This window comes from Uncinocarpus reesii, genomic scaffold, assembly GCF_000003515.1.
Source record: "Uncinocarpus reesii 1704 scaffold_1 genomic scaffold, whole genome shotgun sequence".
Classification (NCBI taxonomy): Eukaryota; Fungi; Ascomycota; class Eurotiomycetes; order Onygenales; family Onygenaceae; genus Uncinocarpus; species Uncinocarpus reesii.
This window is the reverse complement of record NW_003052500.1, coordinates 547,412-567,525: the sequence shown is the minus strand read 5'-3', so window position 1 is coordinate 567,525 and position 20,114 is coordinate 547,412. Positions and strand designations below refer to the sequence as shown.

The 20,114-nt window shown below is 49.2% G+C and overlaps 6 protein-coding genes across 6 annotated transcripts; 1 reads left to right on the top strand and 5 right to left on the bottom strand.

Moving 5' to 3' along the window:
• Positions 1–734: 734 nt before the first annotated feature.
• UREG_00351 (uncharacterized protein) lies at positions 735–1,859 on the top strand (the record flags this gene model as incomplete). The annotated part of the gene is made up of 2 exons (XM_002540792.1): positions 735–1,004; positions 1,083–1,859. The coding sequence occupies 2 exons, from the start codon at positions 735–737 to the stop codon at positions 1,857–1,859; spliced, it is 1,047 nt and encodes a 348-aa protein (XP_002540838.1).
• A 194-nt stretch (positions 1,860–2,053) lies between these two features.
• Positions 2,054–3,461, bottom strand: UREG_00350 (uncharacterized protein; the record flags this gene model as incomplete). Its single annotated transcript, XM_002540791.1, has 4 exons — positions 2,054–2,365; positions 2,478–2,886; positions 3,000–3,208; positions 3,276–3,461. The coding sequence occupies 4 exons, from the start codon at positions 3,459–3,461 to the stop codon at positions 2,054–2,056; spliced, it is 1,116 nt and encodes a 371-aa protein (XP_002540837.1).
• Positions 3,462–4,045: 584 nt separating this feature from the next.
• UREG_00349 (uncharacterized protein) lies at positions 4,046–5,384 on the bottom strand (the record flags this gene model as incomplete). Its single annotated transcript, XM_002540790.1, has 3 exons — positions 4,046–4,143; positions 4,226–4,904; positions 4,989–5,384. 3 exons carry the CDS (start codon positions 5,382–5,384, stop codon positions 4,046–4,048), a joined length of 1,173 nt encoding a protein of 390 aa, XP_002540836.1.
• Positions 5,385–6,077: 693 nt separating this feature from the next.
• Positions 6,078–9,828, bottom strand: UREG_00348 (uncharacterized protein; the record flags this gene model as incomplete). The annotated part of the gene is made up of 2 exons (XM_002540789.1): positions 6,078–6,128; positions 6,184–9,828. The coding sequence occupies 2 exons, from the start codon at positions 9,826–9,828 to the stop codon at positions 6,078–6,080; spliced, it is 3,696 nt and encodes a 1,231-aa protein (XP_002540835.1).
• An 841-nt stretch (positions 9,829–10,669) lies between these two features.
• On the bottom strand, positions 10,670–17,216 carry UREG_00347 (sulfite reductase beta subunit; the record flags this gene model as incomplete). Its single annotated transcript, XM_002540788.1, has 8 exons — positions 10,670–10,903; positions 10,985–11,265; positions 11,323–11,858; positions 11,976–12,162; positions 12,292–12,349; positions 12,517–16,905; positions 17,016–17,122; positions 17,189–17,216. The coding sequence occupies 8 exons, from the start codon at positions 17,214–17,216 to the stop codon at positions 10,670–10,672; spliced, it is 5,820 nt and encodes a 1,939-aa protein (XP_002540834.1).
• A 1,168-nt stretch (positions 17,217–18,384) lies between these two features.
• UREG_00346 (uncharacterized protein) lies at positions 18,385–19,440 on the bottom strand (the record flags this gene model as incomplete). Its single annotated transcript, XM_002540787.1, has 1 exon — positions 18,385–19,440. The coding sequence occupies one exon, from the start codon at positions 19,438–19,440 to the stop codon at positions 18,385–18,387; it is 1,056 nt and encodes a 351-aa protein (XP_002540833.1).
• Positions 19,441–20,114: the final 674 nt, after the last annotated feature.

The window sequence follows — 20,114 nt, the reverse complement described above, 5'->3', positions numbered from 1 at the left end:
CGATTGATCGGCTGCCTGAAATCGGAATCTAATCGAGGTGGTATTTCTCCATCATGGCATAGCCATATGGCCATCTTGCATTCAATTCAAGACAGTGTTGAGTTCTGAAAGCCTCTCCGGCTTCTTTTCTCTGAGGACGATTGTAGGGATATCATTCCTAGGTTCTCTTAGTTCTTTAACGGTGAGTTAGGGCTCGGGATACAAGGTCGGTATGATCAAGAAGAAAGATGTATATTCTTTATAAATAAAGAGAAACTGGGATGTCGTTATACCATTCTCATAGGTTATCTCTACCTGATTCCCACGATTTAAGATGGACACTGTTAGAAGAATGCATTTAACCCCCTTCTAACTCGTAATTTCATCTTGTTTTTGCCTTGATATCAAGGTCTTTTATCAATTGGTCGCCTGCGGATACTCCCGGTCTTCCCCAAAGGATGCTCAATAGAATGCAAAATGAATAACAATATGTTTGTCTAAAGGTCGAATCTAGAGACACGCCTCTGACAATGAGCGACGCTCGTCAAATAAAGGCTTTGGGCGGACCCATTTTCGAGAGAGAAAGGGCAAAAAGCAAGTGGTTTGAATGGAGAAGTAATTCCTTGTTGGTTTTTCTCACTTTATCAACCCAATGTCCGCTTCGTCAAGACTTTGATGGACCTCACCCTCGTCGACACGATCGGGTTCTGAGGAGAGAATGTAGTATCAGGTGACTTGGACCTCCGTTGCTGAAAATGGAAGCCGGTTTTGAACCTCGTCCTGATACTTTGGCCCTCTTCTTCCCTCGAGTTACTCAGACCTTCGAGGGACAGATGGACATGGAGACACACTTGGCCTCGTGGGCCGACGGCGTCAGTGGAAGCGCAGATCCTTTGAACGATGCAAGCAGTAGCGTCCTAGGCAATACAGGCTCGTCTGATAAGGCTACAAGAGACGAAGGAGATAGCAGTAGGGACAGTGATAGCGATATAGACTCGCTCCCTCTCAAGTCCAGTGAATTGCAGGTAAGGAAATGTTTCCCCGGCGTACTTGTGGAAGGCAAAGCTGCATACATGGAATACTGACAGTTCACAACTCTGCAGGTTACCACGCCTGCTGGCTGCCCACATATCGACACAATGGTGCCCGGAGAATATGTTCTAAAGCTCAGCACCCGCTTCACACATAACCTATCCACCATCCGCGAAGAAAGAGACCAGGCACTTCAGCGCTGGGAGCAAGTAAGAGAGACAAATTCCAGCCTCACCAAAGCCCTACGAGCCGAAAAAGCAAAACGGTCCAAACTCGAAAACTCCTTCAAATTCTATCGGACAGCGGAAATCGTGCGCATCCCTGTTTGGCCTCCGCATGAACCCCTAACTCCACCATCATCGGCTACTAAATCAAGCGTCAACGGAGACTTCATGGTAGAGGAAAGCCCCGTTCCCTTCCTCTACGACAATCCGCTTTACCAGGGCTATGAGCTAAACGTCAACATTATCATTCTCCGTGTGAAAGCGCTGGTCGAAAATAAATTTCCGGGAAATGCCATTGCGCTCATTGACGAAGCACTTGAGAAAGCCCAGAAACTCAAGTACGCCCCTCTCTCCGCAAGATGCCTGTATTGGAAAGGAAGAATCTACCATTTGCAAAAGCGACGACAGGAAGCGGCTAAAATGTTCCTGGACGCAATGCCTTGTATTGGTAGGTATCGGGAGGGCGAAGATCTCAAGCGATGGCTGAGAAAGTATGAGGATGATATTGACCAATTATCCGGCGGGCAGCCGCCCGAAGGAAACGTGACGACTTTCAGGATTGTGAGGAGGAGGCCTCCTAGGAACGTATGCGTTCCTGCTGCTGAATTACCGCGGAGTCCCTAAGATCTAAAATGATGCATAAGTTTCTCCATTGATATTAGGGAATGATGGCTGCATATGAGTAGAAGCAAAGGTTAAATCTGGAACTTTATTATCTGTTATTTAGCAATAACAAACACTATCTAGGAACCTGCCTTCAATACAGACTATTCATCCATTCTTACCGAGTAGAGCAGAGTAATAAAACCGACTTCATTTCATATTATGCCAGCAAGGGGCGCATCCCATAGATAACTAGAGACAGTAATCGCTCCTATGCTCATAATGGCGGCCATCAGTACGTTAATAGCATTATTATCCAGAACATCGTGTCCTGCTTGAATCCTTCTACTCTCATGTTCCACATCAGCTGGACCACCAGCAATTTTGCCAGAAACATCCATCTCATGCCGGAGTGGTCGAGGTGCAACTATATTTGCAATATCCTCTGTGACCCGTAACTGACTACCCTGGCGAATGTATGTGTCTTCCGGGCCAGGCCGTGCAACTGCTCCAGGATGAACGAGGACCTAGAAACGGAGGAAGCAGAACGTTAGTTATTAGGCACTTTGGAGCGAATTCCGCTATCGAGGTCTAATTAAAGCAGGATTGGGCTGCTTTTAGAAGAGGGTGTGAACTCACTTTGCTTCCCCCTTCCCCCTCAACTACCTTGCCGGTCCTTTTATCAACAACGGTCGCTTGCAACAATCCACCCAGGACACTATCTAGCACGCTACCTAGCGTCCCCCAGACAGTCACAGCCATCACCCAAAGTATCTTCTCCCTCGAACCCCATGCTCGTCCACCGTCGAGTCCGGTTTTTGTAAATTTCGCAAGAGTACCTACCGGACAAAATGGAAGCAATAATACAGAAGTTAAAGCAATTGTGAGAGCTCCCAAAGCTCCAGCAGCAAGGCCAACAAGGGTGACGCCACCGTTTGTTCCGCGAGGCACTTTCCGAAGGGTAAGGGAGGTTATCAGCCGCGGGGAGCTTTTGGAGAGGATTCCGAGCTCGCTGGAGTAAGTATCCGCGGCCACAGCAGCATAATTACTATTATTAAAGGAAACGGAGAAAGCTGTTAGCTCCAAGGCACTAGAACATCATGATATGCAGCAAGAGCGCATTGACACAAGTCGCATGTTACGCGGCAAAAGGCAACTCACGCAACTATTCCAACCATCAACAAGTCCCCACCGTATGCAAAGCACGGAGGTTCATGCCCTTTGTTCTGATAAAGCTGCCGAGTATGCAATAGTATCAAGATCGACGCGACCACCGAGTTGGCTAGAACCTGAATATGGGTTCGCGGCCCTTCACCACCTGCTGATCCGGAGGCAGAAACTGTCAGCTTCGCCTTGACATCGTGCTTGATCTGGATATGAAAATACGGTTAGTTGCTTGAGCCTTTGCGGGTTCGCACATAGATTCGTGCTGCAGACCTTTGTCACCGTGGTCCCGCCCAAGAAGAAGATAACCAAGAACGCGAAGGGCGCCGGAGACGGATGAATCGCATGGATGATAGCTGTAAGTGTAGCAAAGAAGATTCCGGTCGGGGTCAACGATTTCCTTGACCAGGCGCGATAAACAAGTAAAGCTGTTGCAGGAACTGCTACTGCTGGCTTCATGTTGAAGCTTGGTAACCAACTCTCTCTCTCAGCAGTTCACAGCTCTGGTTGCCTCGCTTTGAGAATTGAGCTGGCGGGTGCAGAAGATTGACAACAAGGTGAATATCGCATCCTATTGTGTTAGTAGTTTCGTCGCAAGGAAGACAACGCTTGATAGCTCTTGGGAAGGGAGATGGGTGGGATCTTGAAGTTAACTACGACATGGAGATCCGGCCCGTTTGGAACAATCTAGGGCAATCAAACAATTGTATCAAACCACCTGAAGATGGCCGCAAATCAATCATTTGTTTCAATAAAGGGTGTTTAAGCTAACTAATTGCATGATTCCCCATGATTGATTTGCAAGCATTGATCAAGGCTACTGAACTAGCATTTCATATCACTGACATGGGAGTTAGTCTTTAACTAGTTAACATATAACTAATTATTAGAGGCAGCTTGTGGAGTTCACTTATTCTATTCCTGGGCCACAGGCAATGCTCTTGATTAGAGTGGTCGAGGTTGGTTAATACCATGGAAGTTGAATGGAAAGATAGTGATACTATTCCCATCTTCCTAAGAGCAGTTGAAATCAGATTCATAACTCATGTGAACGGCTTCTGAATCACCCATTCCACCTCTGTTTTCGCTCTGAAATACCCGAGCTCCTTGGGTGTATTAAAATCAAAGCATGCTGCCATAGCTAAATGACGTGTGGTACATCAAGCAATGTCGAATGCATTCAATCACAATCCAATCTTCCCTCTATCAGAGATGGAACCCACCGTGCTCAGCCGGTTCACAAAGCCGCCAGAGTCCCACTGCTCTTGCTGCACTTTGAACAGCCCCAACCTCCCGCATGTCGACATGTCGATTGATATCAGCATACCGAACTTCGCTTCCTTTGCTGCCAGCCCCACGTCGCTTCTTCCCGACGTGGGCATCTGGGTGGTACTGCTCCATGATATGCACATAGGTATCTTTCGAAACGTTTAGTGCCAGCCAACGCATTATCTCCTTGCCTTCTTCTTCTAGTCCAGGCATGACAAGATGTCGGACAAGTACGCCGCTCTTTGCGACGCCATCAGCTGTGAAGCATAGATCCCCCACCTGGGCGTGCATGGCCTTTATACTTTCCATTGCGGTTTCAGTGTAGTTATCCGCCTTAAGTAGCCTCTTCGAGGTGCTATTTTCCCAAACCTTAAAGTCGGGTAGGTATATATCGATCAGGCCATCGAGCAGCTCGAGGGATTCCAGTGAATCGAAAGCGGACGTATTGTAGATGATGGGCAGCTTCAAACCCAAATCTCGCGCATGCAAAATGGACAGGACGACCTGAGGAACAACATGCTCTGGTGTGATAAGGTTAATATTATGGACGTTACCGACGCCCTGCAGCTTCATATACCACTCCGCAAGCTCCTCAGGGGTCAAATCGAACCCATTCCGCTGATGGGCAATATCCTATCTCACACAACCAACCCCAGATCAGCGAGTGCACCAAGCAGACCACAGCTCTAAGCATCCGAGGTAGCCATTAAAACCCACATGATTCTGACAAAAGACGCATCGTAAATTACACCCAGAAAAGAACACCGAGCCGCTCCCATTCCAGCCTTGCACGCACGGCTCCTCGCCAAAATGCGGCGCGATCACGTTGACTTTGACCTTTTCAGCCCCGATCAAGCAATGGCCTGTTTCCTGATAGCGATTCACGCCACATAGGCGGGGGCAGAGGTTACAATTGGCGAGATGCGAGTGTGCAAGCGAGCGCTTCTTGGACGCATCAGCGGACGAGAGGAGGTGGTAGCGGGGTATGTAGGAGTCGAGAAGGAAAGGAGGCGCGAGGTGGACAGCACGGGTTTGCGATGTCGTTGCACGTATAGTCGGTGTCGCGCTGGTCCTTGGTAATCTTGGTGAAAGGCGTGTAAATGTGCTCAGCATGTTGGATTGTTTGAAGAGCGGGCGGGATTAACACCAAGCGGGAGCCTTTTTGACTCTCAAGAGCTGCGGCGAGACGGTGTGATTATGTAACTGCGTCTACGCCGTGCAAAAGGGGCCGAGAATTCATCCAGGCGAGATATTTTAATAAGAGTAAAAAAGGTATTATTTCTGCTTGCATTGCAGGCATTGGTGATATCTATGGTACACGTAGCTGGTAGAAAATGTGCAAACATCCCGTACATAATATACATGAATCCTGCAACCCAAGAGGTCAACTCCGAAGGCCACCAGATCAATCCGTTCCGTAAACGTGTAAAATCCACAAAAGCAATGATACTCCAATGTCGAAGATAGAATCCAGCGACGAGGCACCCGACAAACGTAATGTAAGTGAGGAGAGTAGGGCATGAGAGGACCGCAAAGGAACCCACCCCTTGATATGCCAACAATCAGATGCTGCGCCTCAGTCCCTATCACACCTGATTGAGTAACGCTTTCTTCAAAAATACTCAGCCAACATTTTTCTGCCTAAACGCCGTCCGGACGGGACTCATCAAAAATAGGCTGCCACGAAAAACACAGAGTAAAGGTCCTCCTTCTGCAAACGCCCCGCTATAATGCAACTGGGAATAAGACTGTAATATAAAGGTATAATGTCGAAAACGGTTAAATGGATGTGACGTGATATAATGTTTAGGAGAAGAAATATTCGCTCTTCTTTAGCCTCGTGACGTCGAAATCACCCTTGCATAAGGTCAGTATTTAAAAGGCATGGCGCGTCAACAGGATTGGATCATACCTTAGCTGGAACTGGCCGGAACGTCACCGGCAGCCAAACCCAACACGTCTTTTTGGCAGGCTTTTTCTTAGACACGTTGGTTGCAGGTCCGGCGGTTTCCGCACCAGCGTCTACAGGGTCGAGGTCTCCCTGGAACAAGTCGTTGAGAGGGTTTGTTGGCGCCTCCGGGAGCAGCGAAGGCTCAGCGCTCGCTGCTTCATCTTCCGGCGAGATGTGGCCCATCGCGGCGACACCAAGGGATTGAACAGAAACAAGGGATTCCTCCGCATCCTTGAGTGATTCGAAAATGCTCCCGGGAGTAACCATTGCTTCTCCCTCTGCTCTTTCAGCCTCGTTCGTCGATCGAAGGAGCTGGAGGCGTTTATGCTCGAGGATAAGCTCGTCAGCTTGGTGTTCCTTGCCCTTTCCCCTACCGTTCGTTTTGCGCCAGGCGTCGATCTTTTTCGCCACTGATGATTTCGGTCGTACTTTAGCAAGGTACATGTTCTGTGAATACCGAGCCTTGAGTTCTGCCGCTAGCCTTCCAACAATATCTTCAGAATGCATGCGGACGAAAGCATCTCGCAAAACGAGGTTCATGGTATCTACGTCACCAGCATGTGTCCAAAACGAATCGTGAACCGCTGAAAACGAAAGACCCAGTTCATCGCACTTGATTGCCGAGAGCATCATGTGAGTTGCATCTAGCGAATGAATGAAATTAGGAGGGAAAGCTTGGAGTTGTTTTCGTCGGCTGACGATGTCGTCGGAGTGAGGCTCTTTGATGCTCAGGCTCTGTATGGCAGTTGTGACACGGCGGACTTTGGCTTCGCGATAGGGCTGGACAACAGGTAGTTTAAGTGGAGTAGTCCAGATGACCGTAGACCGAAACCTCTTTGACAAATCGTCTTTCTTCTTGGGCTTTTTGGCAGCCGTAGCGGGAGCATTCCTAGCCTCGATGACCGCCTCGATTTGATCGGGAGATAGGGATTGGGTTATTCGATTGGCACAGTCACCCAACCAAAATTGAATCTCATGCGCTCCAGTGAACATAGAGCTCAAGGCTGCAAAAATCTTTCGAGTGATGTATGTCGCGATTTTGTTTACATTATTGTTCTCAGCAAGGTCAGGATAAATTTCGTCCAACTGTTTTTGAACTTGTCTTATTGCTCCAAGAAAGGTAACGCCGTACACGTTCGTCATTACCGTCTGTTTGACGACTTTCCGATTTATTTTGTCCTTAAGTAACTCCCCAAGCTGGCTGCCCGAGGCAGCATCTTGAACGATGGATTGGTGGACGTGCTCGGCAACAGCTGAGTAGATATCTGATGGCCGATCGGACGGCTCAAGGTTCACCTGCCGTGCACCGATAATATCACCTCCAAGGGCGGCGTAATGCTGCAATCCATTACACGAACCGTCCTGATGAATTGGTAAGTGAGATACGAATTTGGTTGGGTCAGCGCAGGCCAGTGCATTTTTCAATTCAATGCAAGCAGCCAAACACTGGAAAGGATCGGCGGCTTGAAGCCACCATCTTCGCCCGTGCAAGCCTTTTTCGGCTGAATCAATCACATCATCAAGATGGTCCATTGAAAACTGAGCTCTTTCGTCGAAACTGGCTTTATCAAACCCGTAAACGTTGGCCAAATGAATCTTTAACCATTTTAACCCACGTTCACCCAACTGCCGGCCTTCACTGAAAAGTAGAAGTCCGCGGCACATGTCAGAGCCCATTTGATTGAAATATGGAGGTAACGGATAAGCTCTGCCGCGAAAATCCATGTTATGGGGAAGATAAAACGTCTCGCCGATATAAGCACGTGCTACCTCCAGTTGTAGATTCTGGAAACATCTTTGGGAGTGAAATCCAGACCGTTTATTGTCAACAACCGCTTTCGCACGATAGTAGGCCTTGAGGCTTCCCGAATCACCAGTATCTGGCTTCTCAGGCTCCGGAAGATTAGGTTCCGCGGCAGGAATATCAGCAAGTTCCTTTCCAGAATTCCATGCCTCGAGCATCACATCGAACACTGGCCGGTTTATTTGCCATCCAGTTTTGCCCAAAACATTCAGTCCAGCGAAGATCTCATCTAAATCGCCACGGCGTGAGGCTGCCTTGACATACTGTAATTGCAAGGCATTATCCGGGCGGGCTCGAATGACCAGTGAAGGCTGCTCTAAGAATCCCCCATGATGGTACGAGCTCCATGGTGCTGGAGGAGACACCATCGGCAGATGTTTCGCAAGCAAATGACTGGCAGGTTCTCGGCCGAGTTTCTCCACGATACTGTCATGCAGTTGGACATATCCGATAGAAAACCCTTTTTCTAGTTGGTAGACGTGGCGGAAAGCGGGTTGTTTAGAAACGGTGACTTCACGGGTTTCAGGATTTTTGTGCTCAACAGGGACTTTGGTTGAAGAGAAGAGCATCGACGCCAACAGAGCACCAATTTTTGCTTCGGTTGCTGCACTCCAATTGACTGGTTCATGACTCTCATTGTACTTGCGAACAAGATATCTCCATTTGGAGTGATCCTTAGACGCGATTAACTTCTCCACCATTTTGGCACGGTTGGCACTGTTGGCACTGTTCGTGTGCGCAGAGTCGTAGGCAGATTCACGTATCCGATCAGCCAGATATTCCTCCTGAACGGCCTTTCCCAAAACCATGATCAGGCGAGTTAACCGAATTCCTTTATCCATTCCAGACCGGCCCAGTGCGTTCATTGTTGCAAGAATGGTGATAGCAGAGAGTTTCTCCGCGCCAATAGTGCTCAAGAAGGGTGCATATTCACATCGGTCATTGTCCTCTGGCGTCTTCCTTTCTTTTTCCTGCGCGCGTAAAGCCGACTGCATCTCCGACTGAATGCTTGTAAGTAGGCATTGCTGCCAGTCCCACAAAAGGGCTCCCATTTTCTTTTCCGAAGGCCCCAGGCCGGTTTTGGAGGCCCTGTCTTCGCTTTCTTTTCGCCAACGTTCCATAGCTGCGACGATCGAATCTTGCTCCAATCGCCGTTGTTTTTCTACCGATGAGATTTCGCCTTCTGCTTCGAGTTCCCGGAATGATTTCGACTTATCAAAGAGTGACAGCGCTTCTTTGAGAGACTGGAGTCCCAATCCTTTCTGTGAGACAGATCGGATTTCAGGGATCGCATCTTCTGGCGGAGAAAGGTTTAGTTCCGAGGGTTCAGGTTCGGTTAAATCGGGCAGTCCACTGATATCACCGAGAGCAGCTCCTTGTAGGTCTGACGAGCAAATTTCCGAAAGCAGGCCCAGGTCGGTTTCTGAGAGGATTGGGAGGCCCAATACATCTTCTTCGACCTGGGCTTCCTTGGCCATGTCCCAATATCGGCGGACCGTGCGATCGCGTCTCGGGCCAAGAAGCATGCGCAATGTCATTCTTAGCATCAAGGCGTAAGTGGTAGCGTCTGGTTGCATTTTCGATATCTGCAGCATTTGGACTTCGAACCATTTCTGTGCTGCCCATACCATAGACGGTCGACGATTCACGATCATATGAGAGACCATCATCCGGATATACCTATTATGTAGCTCCAGTAGCTCGGGAGAGCCAGGCGAGAAGACGGCCGAGAGGCGGCGGATGAGCAGGGCGGCGCGATCGAACATGCCGACGGTTAAGCTGACGTCTAAGTTGGCAAGCATTTCGCTAGTATCACCACCAATGCTCTTCTCCCGGCGGACGGCTTTTGGCCGCGTCGCCAAATAGTCATTGATAACGATCAGTGAGGAAGCATCTCGCTCGGCTGGGTCGGTGGGGTCCAAGAAGGGGAGAGGAGCAGTGAACGGCGACGGCAGTCGGCCCGTTTTCGAGGCAAGATTAAATCGCTCCAGGCCATTGTATGTCTCAACACCCTCAAACGGTATATGCTGGTCCGAAGTTGCGGTCGCAAATGACCGAAAAGAAGGTGACGGGGGGCCTCGAGTCGGCTGTTCTGACGATTTCTTCCCATTGAGCAGGGGACTAGTTAATTGAGCCCTGGCAAATCCGTATTGACATCGTGCAAGCGCCGGGCATAGCCAAGGTAGGGCTAGCTGAGGGTAGGGCCGTTGTAAGTGGTAAAAGGCATGCTTCCTGTGAGCGGCGCGAGATAACATCGCTGCACGTCGACGCCAAAGGCAGATAATGAACGACTCGAGGACAGAGAATCCAGAAGAAAGACAACAAAACAAAGAATATACACAAATAAAAGAGGAGAAGGGGATAAACAAGGAGGGAAGAGATGAAAGCAGCAGCGAGATACGGTCCCTTTCCCCCTTGGACTCGTCGTGGCGATTGAAATCGAAGCAGAACGTCGAATGCAGAAAAAAAAAGTTGCCCGTTGCAGCTTAGTCAGACGATCCCCGAATTGAGTACACTAGCACGTGATGCTACTAAGCCTTTCTGGACTAGCTTAAACCTTAATAATCAAATTGAGATTACGTAAGGGTAAACGCCAAGACCGACCAGTTATTACGGAGTACTGTACAGACCGCACGCGCAGGGTCATGCCGTCTCCATCACGATATCGTCGTCCGCTTGAGCCTTCTCTGGCAGCCCCCTTTTCTTCCGTCTCGCTCTCATCGCCCATCCAGTCATATCCGGACGTGTGGGGTCCACCCGAGGTGCGCTCATGCCGTCGATGTAGTCGTCCGGCTCAATGGCGGACTCAAGCTGCGGAGGTTCTTCGATTGTTCGATTGAACATATATTCTTCGTATTTATCCCACGACTCTTCGTCCTGTAGGGGAGTGTCAGTGTCTGGAAAGGGAATGGTAGTAGAAGCAGGACAAAAAAGCAAGGCCTCACAAGCAAGACTCACATTCTCATCGATCCAGGTATACTTCTCCCATTTTTCATCTTGCATTCGCTTCAAGAGTTCGTTATTCCGTTGTCCTCCAGTCTGCTCTGCTTCGGCCGATTTGACTTTGACATCAATCGCTCGGGCTTCCGGCGCACTGCGGGGCCCGCCTTCGTCTTCCAAATCTTTCTTGCCTTTCGCACTAGCCTTGCTTTTGATGGCAACTTCGTCAAAAGCATCGAGATGGTGAAGCTGGGGACGGACCTGCACAATTGCTGACAGGGGAGCGAGATGAAGCTCGTCTGTACGCAGCCGTCAATTAGCAGACACACTCCAGAATCTAGCTCCCTTTAACTTACTTTCTTTAAAAGCACCAAGCATATAGATTGGATCACCGTCCATCGTCTCTTGTATCCTCCCCCCTAGAGTCTGAGTAGTCATGATATGACCCGCCTTAATCGCCTCATCTTCCAGATCCTCATATTCTCCGCCATTCCCATCATTCCAGTAATCTTTGCCCACGGAGTCGCTCTCCAATTTCGCCCGCCCAGCTGCTACACCACCCGTATTGAACCCGCCGGCCAGACCGTGTGTACCACCCTCCTGAAGGACCCGGCTCTTCTTCAGCGCATTCCCATACCGCAGCCCCTTGCTTTCGTCGTAGTTGATGCGCGTGTTGATGGGGATGTCGACTTCAACAAGTCCAGTCTTGGGCTTTAATCGAAACTCGGTGGGTTTTTGCAGGGTTAGGTCGCTATATGGTTGGGCCAGGGAGCGGTCGGGGTACTGGAGCAGAAAACGACGAACTTGGGCATCGGTGATAAAAATGTCGTAGGATGCGATGACCGGGTCGTCAGACGTAGAATCGTTGTCGGTCGGAATATGGTCTTGGGTCCTGCAGTCAGCTTTACTATTCTTGCACCTGGAATGGATGGTCGCGAAGCGCATGCGGGGAACGTAGACTCACGAGGCATGATGCAGACTCCAGAGGGAAGGGCAGTAAATTTATCACCAGGTCATGAGAGCACGAGAAAACATGATCATGTCCAATGTCTCGGTTTCAGCGAGAATATAATTAACCAGGAACCATACGAACAAAACTGGTGGGCGCTTCAGACTCCCTTTTGAGCTCACAATTTTTAGCTCCTTATCGATAAGGTCAAAGCTACCAAGAGCAAAGGTTTCCGACTTGACTTCATCTTTATTCAGCAATCTACTCGGCACGCCATAACAAGTCCAAACACTCTCGAGAATATTTAATCCAAGGTATATTTGATAACCGAATGCTTCCATCTATATCTGAAGACCCAACGTCATGCTTCACTTACAACCAGCAGCAGAAATCCGGCCAAAACAACCACAGAGGTATCCAGTAGGTAAAAGAGTCTATTGTCGCCTCAAACCCATTAATAAGACAAAAGGAATAACATTTCTACAGATATTACAAAGAGCTGGAAACCAGCTGCTTCATTCCTCGCCCTCATCCTCGGCAACCTAGATTACAGTCGGTTACTATCCACTGCAGAAATCGAATGAACGGAAACTCAACTTACCCCTTCGTGAAATCTTCTGCCTTCGGTCGTCTCATTGATAATACCTGCACGAATACACCAATCTCCAAATCGCTCTGCACGACCTCCATCCGCGTTCCGCTCTAGCGCATAACGCTTCAACAAGCCCTTCATGATATCCAGGATTTCTTCTTCTTTAATTGACGCACGATACAGCTTATTTAAGCGCTGCCCGTGATACCCTCCGCCAAGGTACATGTTGTAAGCACCGTATGCTTTACCCACAAATGCGACTTCTGCAAGCCAAGGACGGGCACAACCATTGGGACATCCAGTCATACGCATGACAATGCTCTCTCGCGCCAGGCCGTTTTCTTCAAGAGTTGACTCAAGCTTGCTAATGAGGATGGGAAGGTAGCGTTCAGATTCAGCCATCGCAAGGCCACATGTAGGGAAGGCTACACAAGCCGACGAGGAAAGCCGGAGACCAGTGAAAGAGGTGTTGTCCAGCTTATACGCGGCCATGAGTTGCTTGATGGCCGGAAGATCCTCATCCTTGATATTTGATAAAATCAAGTGCTGGTTCCCAGTCAAACGGAATTCTCCCTTTTCGAGCTTAGAGAGTTCACGCAGCCCGGTTCTCATTTGAAAATCAGCGGTGTCCTCGATACGCCCATTCTCGATGAAGAATGTGAAGTGGTTAAGATTGTACTCATCCTTTTGCCAGCCAAAAGTATCAACGTTGGAGTCAAATTTGAACGGGCGAGGTGTTTCGAATCGAAGTCCGCCAGGAAGAAGCTCCTCGACTTTACCCTTGAAAACGTCCACCCCCATGTCGTCAATGGTGTACTTTAGACGAGCATGTTTCCGATTCTTTCTATCACCATGATCGCGTTGCACCAACATGATCTTCTCGCAAACAATATGAGCCTCGCTAGCGGGAACGTACCCAAACATACTACCTGTGCGAGGGTATGTTTTCTTGTTATTGTGCGTCACACCCATGCCGCCACCAGCTAGGATGTTAAATCCTTCGAGGTGTCCATCCGCCCCTTTGATCGCAATAAGGCCAATATCGTGCGCATACACGTCCGTATCGTTATGTGGCGGTATCGCAATGGTTATCTTGAACTTGCGGGGAAGATAAGTTGGGCCATAAAGCGGTTCATGATCCACGACCGCATCTCCAGCAATTTGAACCTTTTTGTCGTTCTCGTCTTTGAGCCAAATTTCGTGGTAAGCAGTAGTGGCGGGTAAGAGATGATCACTGATTCTTTTCGAGATTTCGTGCACTTCGCGATGATATGCGGAGAGCTCCGGAAGACTGCTACACATGACGTTCCTGTTAACATCACCGCAAGCAGCTATGGTGCTCATTAACGACCTATTAATCGCCTGCATCGCTGCTCGAAGCTTTCCCTTGACGACGCCATGGAATTGGAACGTCTGTCGAGTTGTGAGCTTCATGGTCTCATTTCCATATGCACTGCTTATGGCATCCATTTGCAACCACTGGGAAGGAGTTGCAACACCACCCGGCAAACGACAGCGAATCATAAAGCTGTACGCGGGCTCAAGCCCTTGAGCCTTTCGCTCGTCTCGAATATCACGATCGTCTTGCATATATGTGCCATGGAACTTGGTAAGTTGTTGATCGGAAGCAGAGATTGCACCCGTGGAGGTATCTTTGAGCCCTTCAGCGATGGTCCCTCGAAGGTAATTGGATTGGATCTTGATATCTTCGTTTGTCAACGGCGGTGGTTCTTCAGGCAGACCTTCAACCTTGTCCACACCAAGTGCCTGCCACAGTCTGGGTTCCCATTCCTGATAGCCGGTCTGATACCCATCCGGATCTTGATCGTCACCCAAGCCAATCTCCGTAAGCAGCTTTCCTCCAAGGAAAGAGATACGGCTGTCCAGATCCTTGCCGGGTTTATTATAATAGATCCTGTCTTCCTTTCGTGGCCAATAATGACTATCGCCAAGACTGAAAACAGAGTAGCGAATCGAACTGAGGTCAAGGTCTGCAGAATTCTTGACGGTTTCCCAGAAGTTGCGCCCGTTTTGAGGAAATTCTCCCTGACCTGCCGTGCTGGTGATAATTACGATATTCTCTTCGGTGGCTAAATCTTCAACTGGGTAATCGTCCATGGCCATAACAAGTGTCTTCAAGCCTCTGGCTTTACCACGGTTGCCCAGCCTCTTCGCCAGATTCTCTGCGTTGCCATTGTCTGATCCGAATAAGATGGTGAGAGGAGCTCCAAACAAACCCTCCAAAAGCTTGTCATATGCATCCTTCGCAGCCCGCTTTTGCAAAGTGCGTACTTCAGAGCCGTAGGACTCCGATAAAGCTGCGGAGAACCTAGGATTGCGGTTCATTATCTGAGTAAGCTGGTTGTCTCTGCGCAAAAATTCTTCGAGCTCTCTCTTGATTCGCTCGGAGTCTAACGCAAAGTTGGGTTCACCCTTTTCAGCGTTGTTCGGATTCCATCTATACAAGGGCCAGTATCCCAAGTCGACCGCTTTCTTGGTCTCTTGCAACACGGTCAATGGAGAGTCATCTTCTTTGCTATATGGAAGATAAGCGACAATTACTGACGGGCCATTGAACTGATCCGCTTCTGCAATTGCCTGCAAAACCTGCGTATACGAGCTATACGCGGCAACGGAGGCCACATACGCATTGCCATAGTTCATAGCATATAAACCGATATCTTTCTTCCTTCTCGTGGGATCCGCTGCATCACGCTCAGAGTAGGGCTGAGAGTCGATAATAAGCATGTTCACATTTGCTCCAGAGGCAAGAACGTGATGTACTCCGGAATTACCCAGGTCATAGGCCCAAGCATCGGATCCAATGAGCCATTGTGACTCCGTGAAGAAAAACTGCTTTGAAGCGAGAAGATCTTTGGAAAGGCTGGAACCATCCACCAACAAACGAGCGATCACATCTGGGGCGAGCTGATTGCTTTTAGTCGAATTGGCCGCATTTATCGCCCACTTTGATAACCAGTCTTTAGGGACATCCGTGGCAAACTTGTTGGATTTGACAGCTTCCTGGACTTCGCGAACAAAACGCTGTCTCCGTTCCATTCGCGCAATCAATGAGCCAAAGCCATATTCCGGGCTGGCGGAAATAGTTGCCGAAATTCCAGCGTTCTGAGAGCCAAGCTGGTTGGCAACGTGCAAGCGGCCGTCGAAAAGCTGGGTAAGGATTTTGGTGTACGCGTTTTCGTTCGCATTTGGTTTCAACTGCAAGCTTGCATCTAATTCGGCGCTTCCTTTTTGAACGCCTACCTCCAGGTTTTGAATGGGAGATGAGGCAGTCAAATTTTGGAAGATACCTCGAAGGGCCTGATCCGCAGTAGCAGGCTCAACATACCCCAACCTAAAGCTAACTAACAAAGGTCTATTCGTAATCAGAGCTTGAGGAGCCAGACTAGACAGCAGATCCAGGAAGCATGGTCCCCACTTGGTGGTCCTGCGAACCTGTTCCAACACCGCGATCCTTTCCAGTGAGTTTGGGATCGCTCGGGATATTTGGATACCAAGCCATGGGCGATATAGGCGAGCTGTAATCACTCCGACGCCCTTGAAATCTTCCCTGCTGCTGGAGTTCCTGAGGGCATTGACTAAGACCCCGGTGGATCCAAAAATAAACAAAGCCTGTTTAGCATCCTGGGGGCCACTGTATTCGATGGCATGATAACTTCTTCCCGTTCGTGCGGCCAATGAGTCCCATATGTGTGTTGTGATCTGGAAGATATCGGACGCATCTACAGGCCTTCTAGTTGGAGCTTCAACAGTCGTCGCAGCAGAACTGGGAACGGTACTTCCGGCAACGCTCTCCCTTTGGGAGGAAACGATAGATGAGGCCTCTGTACTGGGCACGTCTTTCGATGGAATTGAAAGCTCAGGCGTTGCCAATGGTTGACTCTGCGCAGCGGCCAAGCCCTGCTCTTCCACCGTCGCGACACGCCCAGAACTCGCGTAAATGGTTTGCGACACACCGGGTTGATGGATCGCTCTCGCGCTATTTAGGTCAAGTATATCCCTAACAAACGCCGGGTCTTCTTCCGCAATGGGCTGATCATCGGTGGAATTGCTCGCATCAAAGAAATGAATGACACCCTTTCCGGATTTAATCGCCAAAGCATGGGATGTCAATGCCATATCTTGCGCCTCCTGCACGGTTTGAGAGTGCAGGAACGAGAAACCGCATTGTCTAATCGAACTGATAACGGAGAAATCCGGGAAAGCGGCTGGCTCCAGAGAGACATGGAGGACTATAGGGTACTGTGCAAGCCGGTATAGGTGCGGAGTTGACGAAAGCAGAATGGATGAGGAAGTCGTCACAGACACGTAGGTACCATTTTGGAGCGGATGGAATGCAGAGAGCAGAGGATCCTCATTCTGCCGCACAGCACGGACCTGATATAAATGTTAGCTATATTGCAGGTTCAAGGCACCGTATCCAAGCAACGGCCGGTGTCACAACATGTACCAACCTCTGGCACTCCATTCGAAATTACTCCTCTCACATTGTCAGCGGATAGCTGCTTCAATTGCCGAGAGAAGGTCGATTCCCCTTGTAGCGATGGCTGGACTGACAGTACCAGGTCGCTCGACAGGTAAGCAATCCTTGCGGCTAAATGAATCACAAGATGTTAGAACTCGATCAACCCCATACGCAAAAGGCATTCAATCATCTCACCTGCTTCTCCCGCTGTCTTGACGCTCATCGCGGCGGAATCGTGCGGGCGGGAAAGCTAGCTAGTAGATCTATAACACTGATATCACCGCAGATTCCACCACACGCAACGAATGCAAAAGAAATGAGAAAAAAGGGAAAAAGGAAAAAAGAAAAAGATCAAAGCTTCCCATTTATTAGAATTGCAATTCAAAACACTTTCCCCATTCCCTCTTGATCCAAACTTCCCATCGCGCTCAGCGAGAGTCAGGAATGATGGTTCCCTGATTGGTCAGTGATCACGACATCGATGCAAATTAACAGTGCTATCAGTGCAAACAGTGCCAACGGTGCAAACAGGTGTTTGGCCTCGGGTTAAAGATTTGCCGAAGCACGTCTTTGTTGCCCATTTGCACCTAATAGCGAGTTGTTGCTTGAGGGCATAGCTTTTGATCCCAATTTCTCGCACGAGACGGTTATCGAATCGTTTGCCATGAGCACGTTCATTAAAGCCTGCGGAGACCATCAGGATTTGCGCGGATTGCGTGATCAGCGAGGTAATAAAAGCCGCCTAGCCCGGGAAAGCAATCGTTAAACGATGCGGGTAAAATCTCTCATTTAAAACCAATATATAAACAAGGCGGTACGAAGTTGGTCGTTTATCCATTATTGCTGATATTTTGCAATCGCAGTCATTCCCACTGCTCTTTACATCTTCCAAAAATCTCATTAAGTCGGTTCTAAGCAAACCGCAGATTCAACAACATATCAGCCAACACCCTTCCAAAAAAAGAAGACCATGTAAAGAAAGTCCCAAGATACACTCCCCGAGAACGCATGGTATATGCCTCAGCTCCCATATCAACGCCAGATGCCACCCATCATATTCGCGTCAAAAAGTCGACGTGAAAACACCAGTAATGCTCAGACTGAACTTGCAAAGTCGAGATTACCCGTTTAAATCAAGCGCGGCGAAAGCACGATGGCCCGCGCAGCTGTTCGAAATTGTCACGAAACCGGATATGGGACAGTATCGTTGCTTTCACAAAGCTGCACAAAAAGCAACCCAATACGCTGTAAAACCCGCTGCGTAAGTGCCCATATATATAACAGTATATATTTTGCGCAAGTAACAATAATGCCAATGCCAGTAGTATCAAACCAAATGAGTCGATACAGGATTATATTCAAGAATATCCGTATAAACTGGTGTACAGCCGCTAAAAAGGATTTCCGCTTGGAGTGTTTGGTGCTTTGGGCAGCTGGGTATTGCCCAAGTTAGGTTGAGGCAGCTTGTTGGCGTCCTGGGCTGCTGGGCCTTGCTGTAAGGCGATTTGCTGGAGAACAGCTTGAGAAGGCACTGGTGGACCAGTTCCTGATCGACGTCGCCGCTCGCGTTCGCTTAGACCGCCATCTGTGGAGTTGAAGAATCCACGGCTGCGATGGAACTTTCTATTTAATCCAACCATCCACCCGTCGTCATCTTCTCCGTCAAGCCAGTAGCTTCGGCCAACTGAAATCATCGCGCGGCCCAATTTTCCCTTCCATCCCTGGCCCTCTGCCGATCGAGCAGCGAATGGATTTGGTTCGAGCTCGATGTTGCTCACGGTGGATGGGTTACGGCTATGGGCGACGGAGCCGTGGCGAGAAAGTGGGGACCGAGGGCTGAAAGCGTATTGTCGTAGGCATTGCCTTGCAAAGGCCATCATCACTAATACGAAATAGACGCGAATCGTCCACAGGGTAGATATCACCGCAATGCTCTGAAAGCTCTCCGGCTGAAGGACGCCGTTCCCTAGACTTGGCTTGCCGCCAAGTGCATCAGTAGCACCGGCCGGTGAAGAAGCCGGTTCAGCAGAAGCGACACTACCATTTGCAGGAGCAACGTGAACAGACGAGACGTTGTATTTCGGGTTAGTGAAACCAGCGGTATCGTCCATCGTCGAACTGCCGGGGCCAGATGTGGGCGCAGAGTGGTGGTGCTGAGAGATAACCAGGAACCATGTCACTGCAAACGCAGCGGTATAGGCGGCATTGATCACACTATCCAGTAGATAAAACCACGCCAGGGCCAGGCAATAGAACGGGGTTTGTTTTCGAATATGCGGCGCGAGAAATGCAGTTAAAGCTAGGGCGAGGATGGAGTATATGTACATCGACAGCTGGAAAGGCGAGAGGCCGAAGCCCGTGAGGATCGCGAGGAGGCCATAAAGTCCGCTGACTTTATTCAGCAGGAGAGATAGGGTAATGAGCGACGCGCCTGTCTGCAGGCTCATGATATAAAGAAAGGTCTAAACATATTTGCTCAGTCAGTTCAAATGCTGGACTGCCATGACCAAGCCATGGAGATCAACAAGGGGTTAATCGAAACACTACCTTTGGCCGCGGAAAGCGGAGGAATCGAACTGAGCGGCCCATCTTGTGCTGTCATACAACAGCGGGCAGGGGTGGTGGTCGTGGTAGTAGCACAAGACACCTCCCAAAGCACAGTCCTAATGGAATAGCACAGAGTTGCGAAAGCGAAAGAACGAGGGTTGGTTATCTACAGCGATGGAGGAGAGGGAATGCATGAATCTTGCAGTCGAAAGTCTTGTTTTTTGGCTGATGTTTGACGTTGAAATGAGGACTGGCTGCTTAGCTAAGCTATCTTTCTTTTAACCAATTAATCCGATTCTGTGAGAACAGCGCAGATGAAAGCAAGTGTCTAGATAGAATGCAAGGCAGGATGATTGTTGAGAGGATAATGCCATGGTTATCTATTGCATGTGCAAAGACACCCATGCTCGGTCTTGGGCTGCAGGATCTTGCGGGGGTGCCCAGCAGCACGGCTTTGAAGGCATGCAGGAGGATTTCGATACTTTGTCAAAGGTAAGACTTGTGAAATCTACACCTCCAGTGTTCTCCTCAATTCTATCAATAACATGGATGTTTGAGGGGTATAGACCAAGGG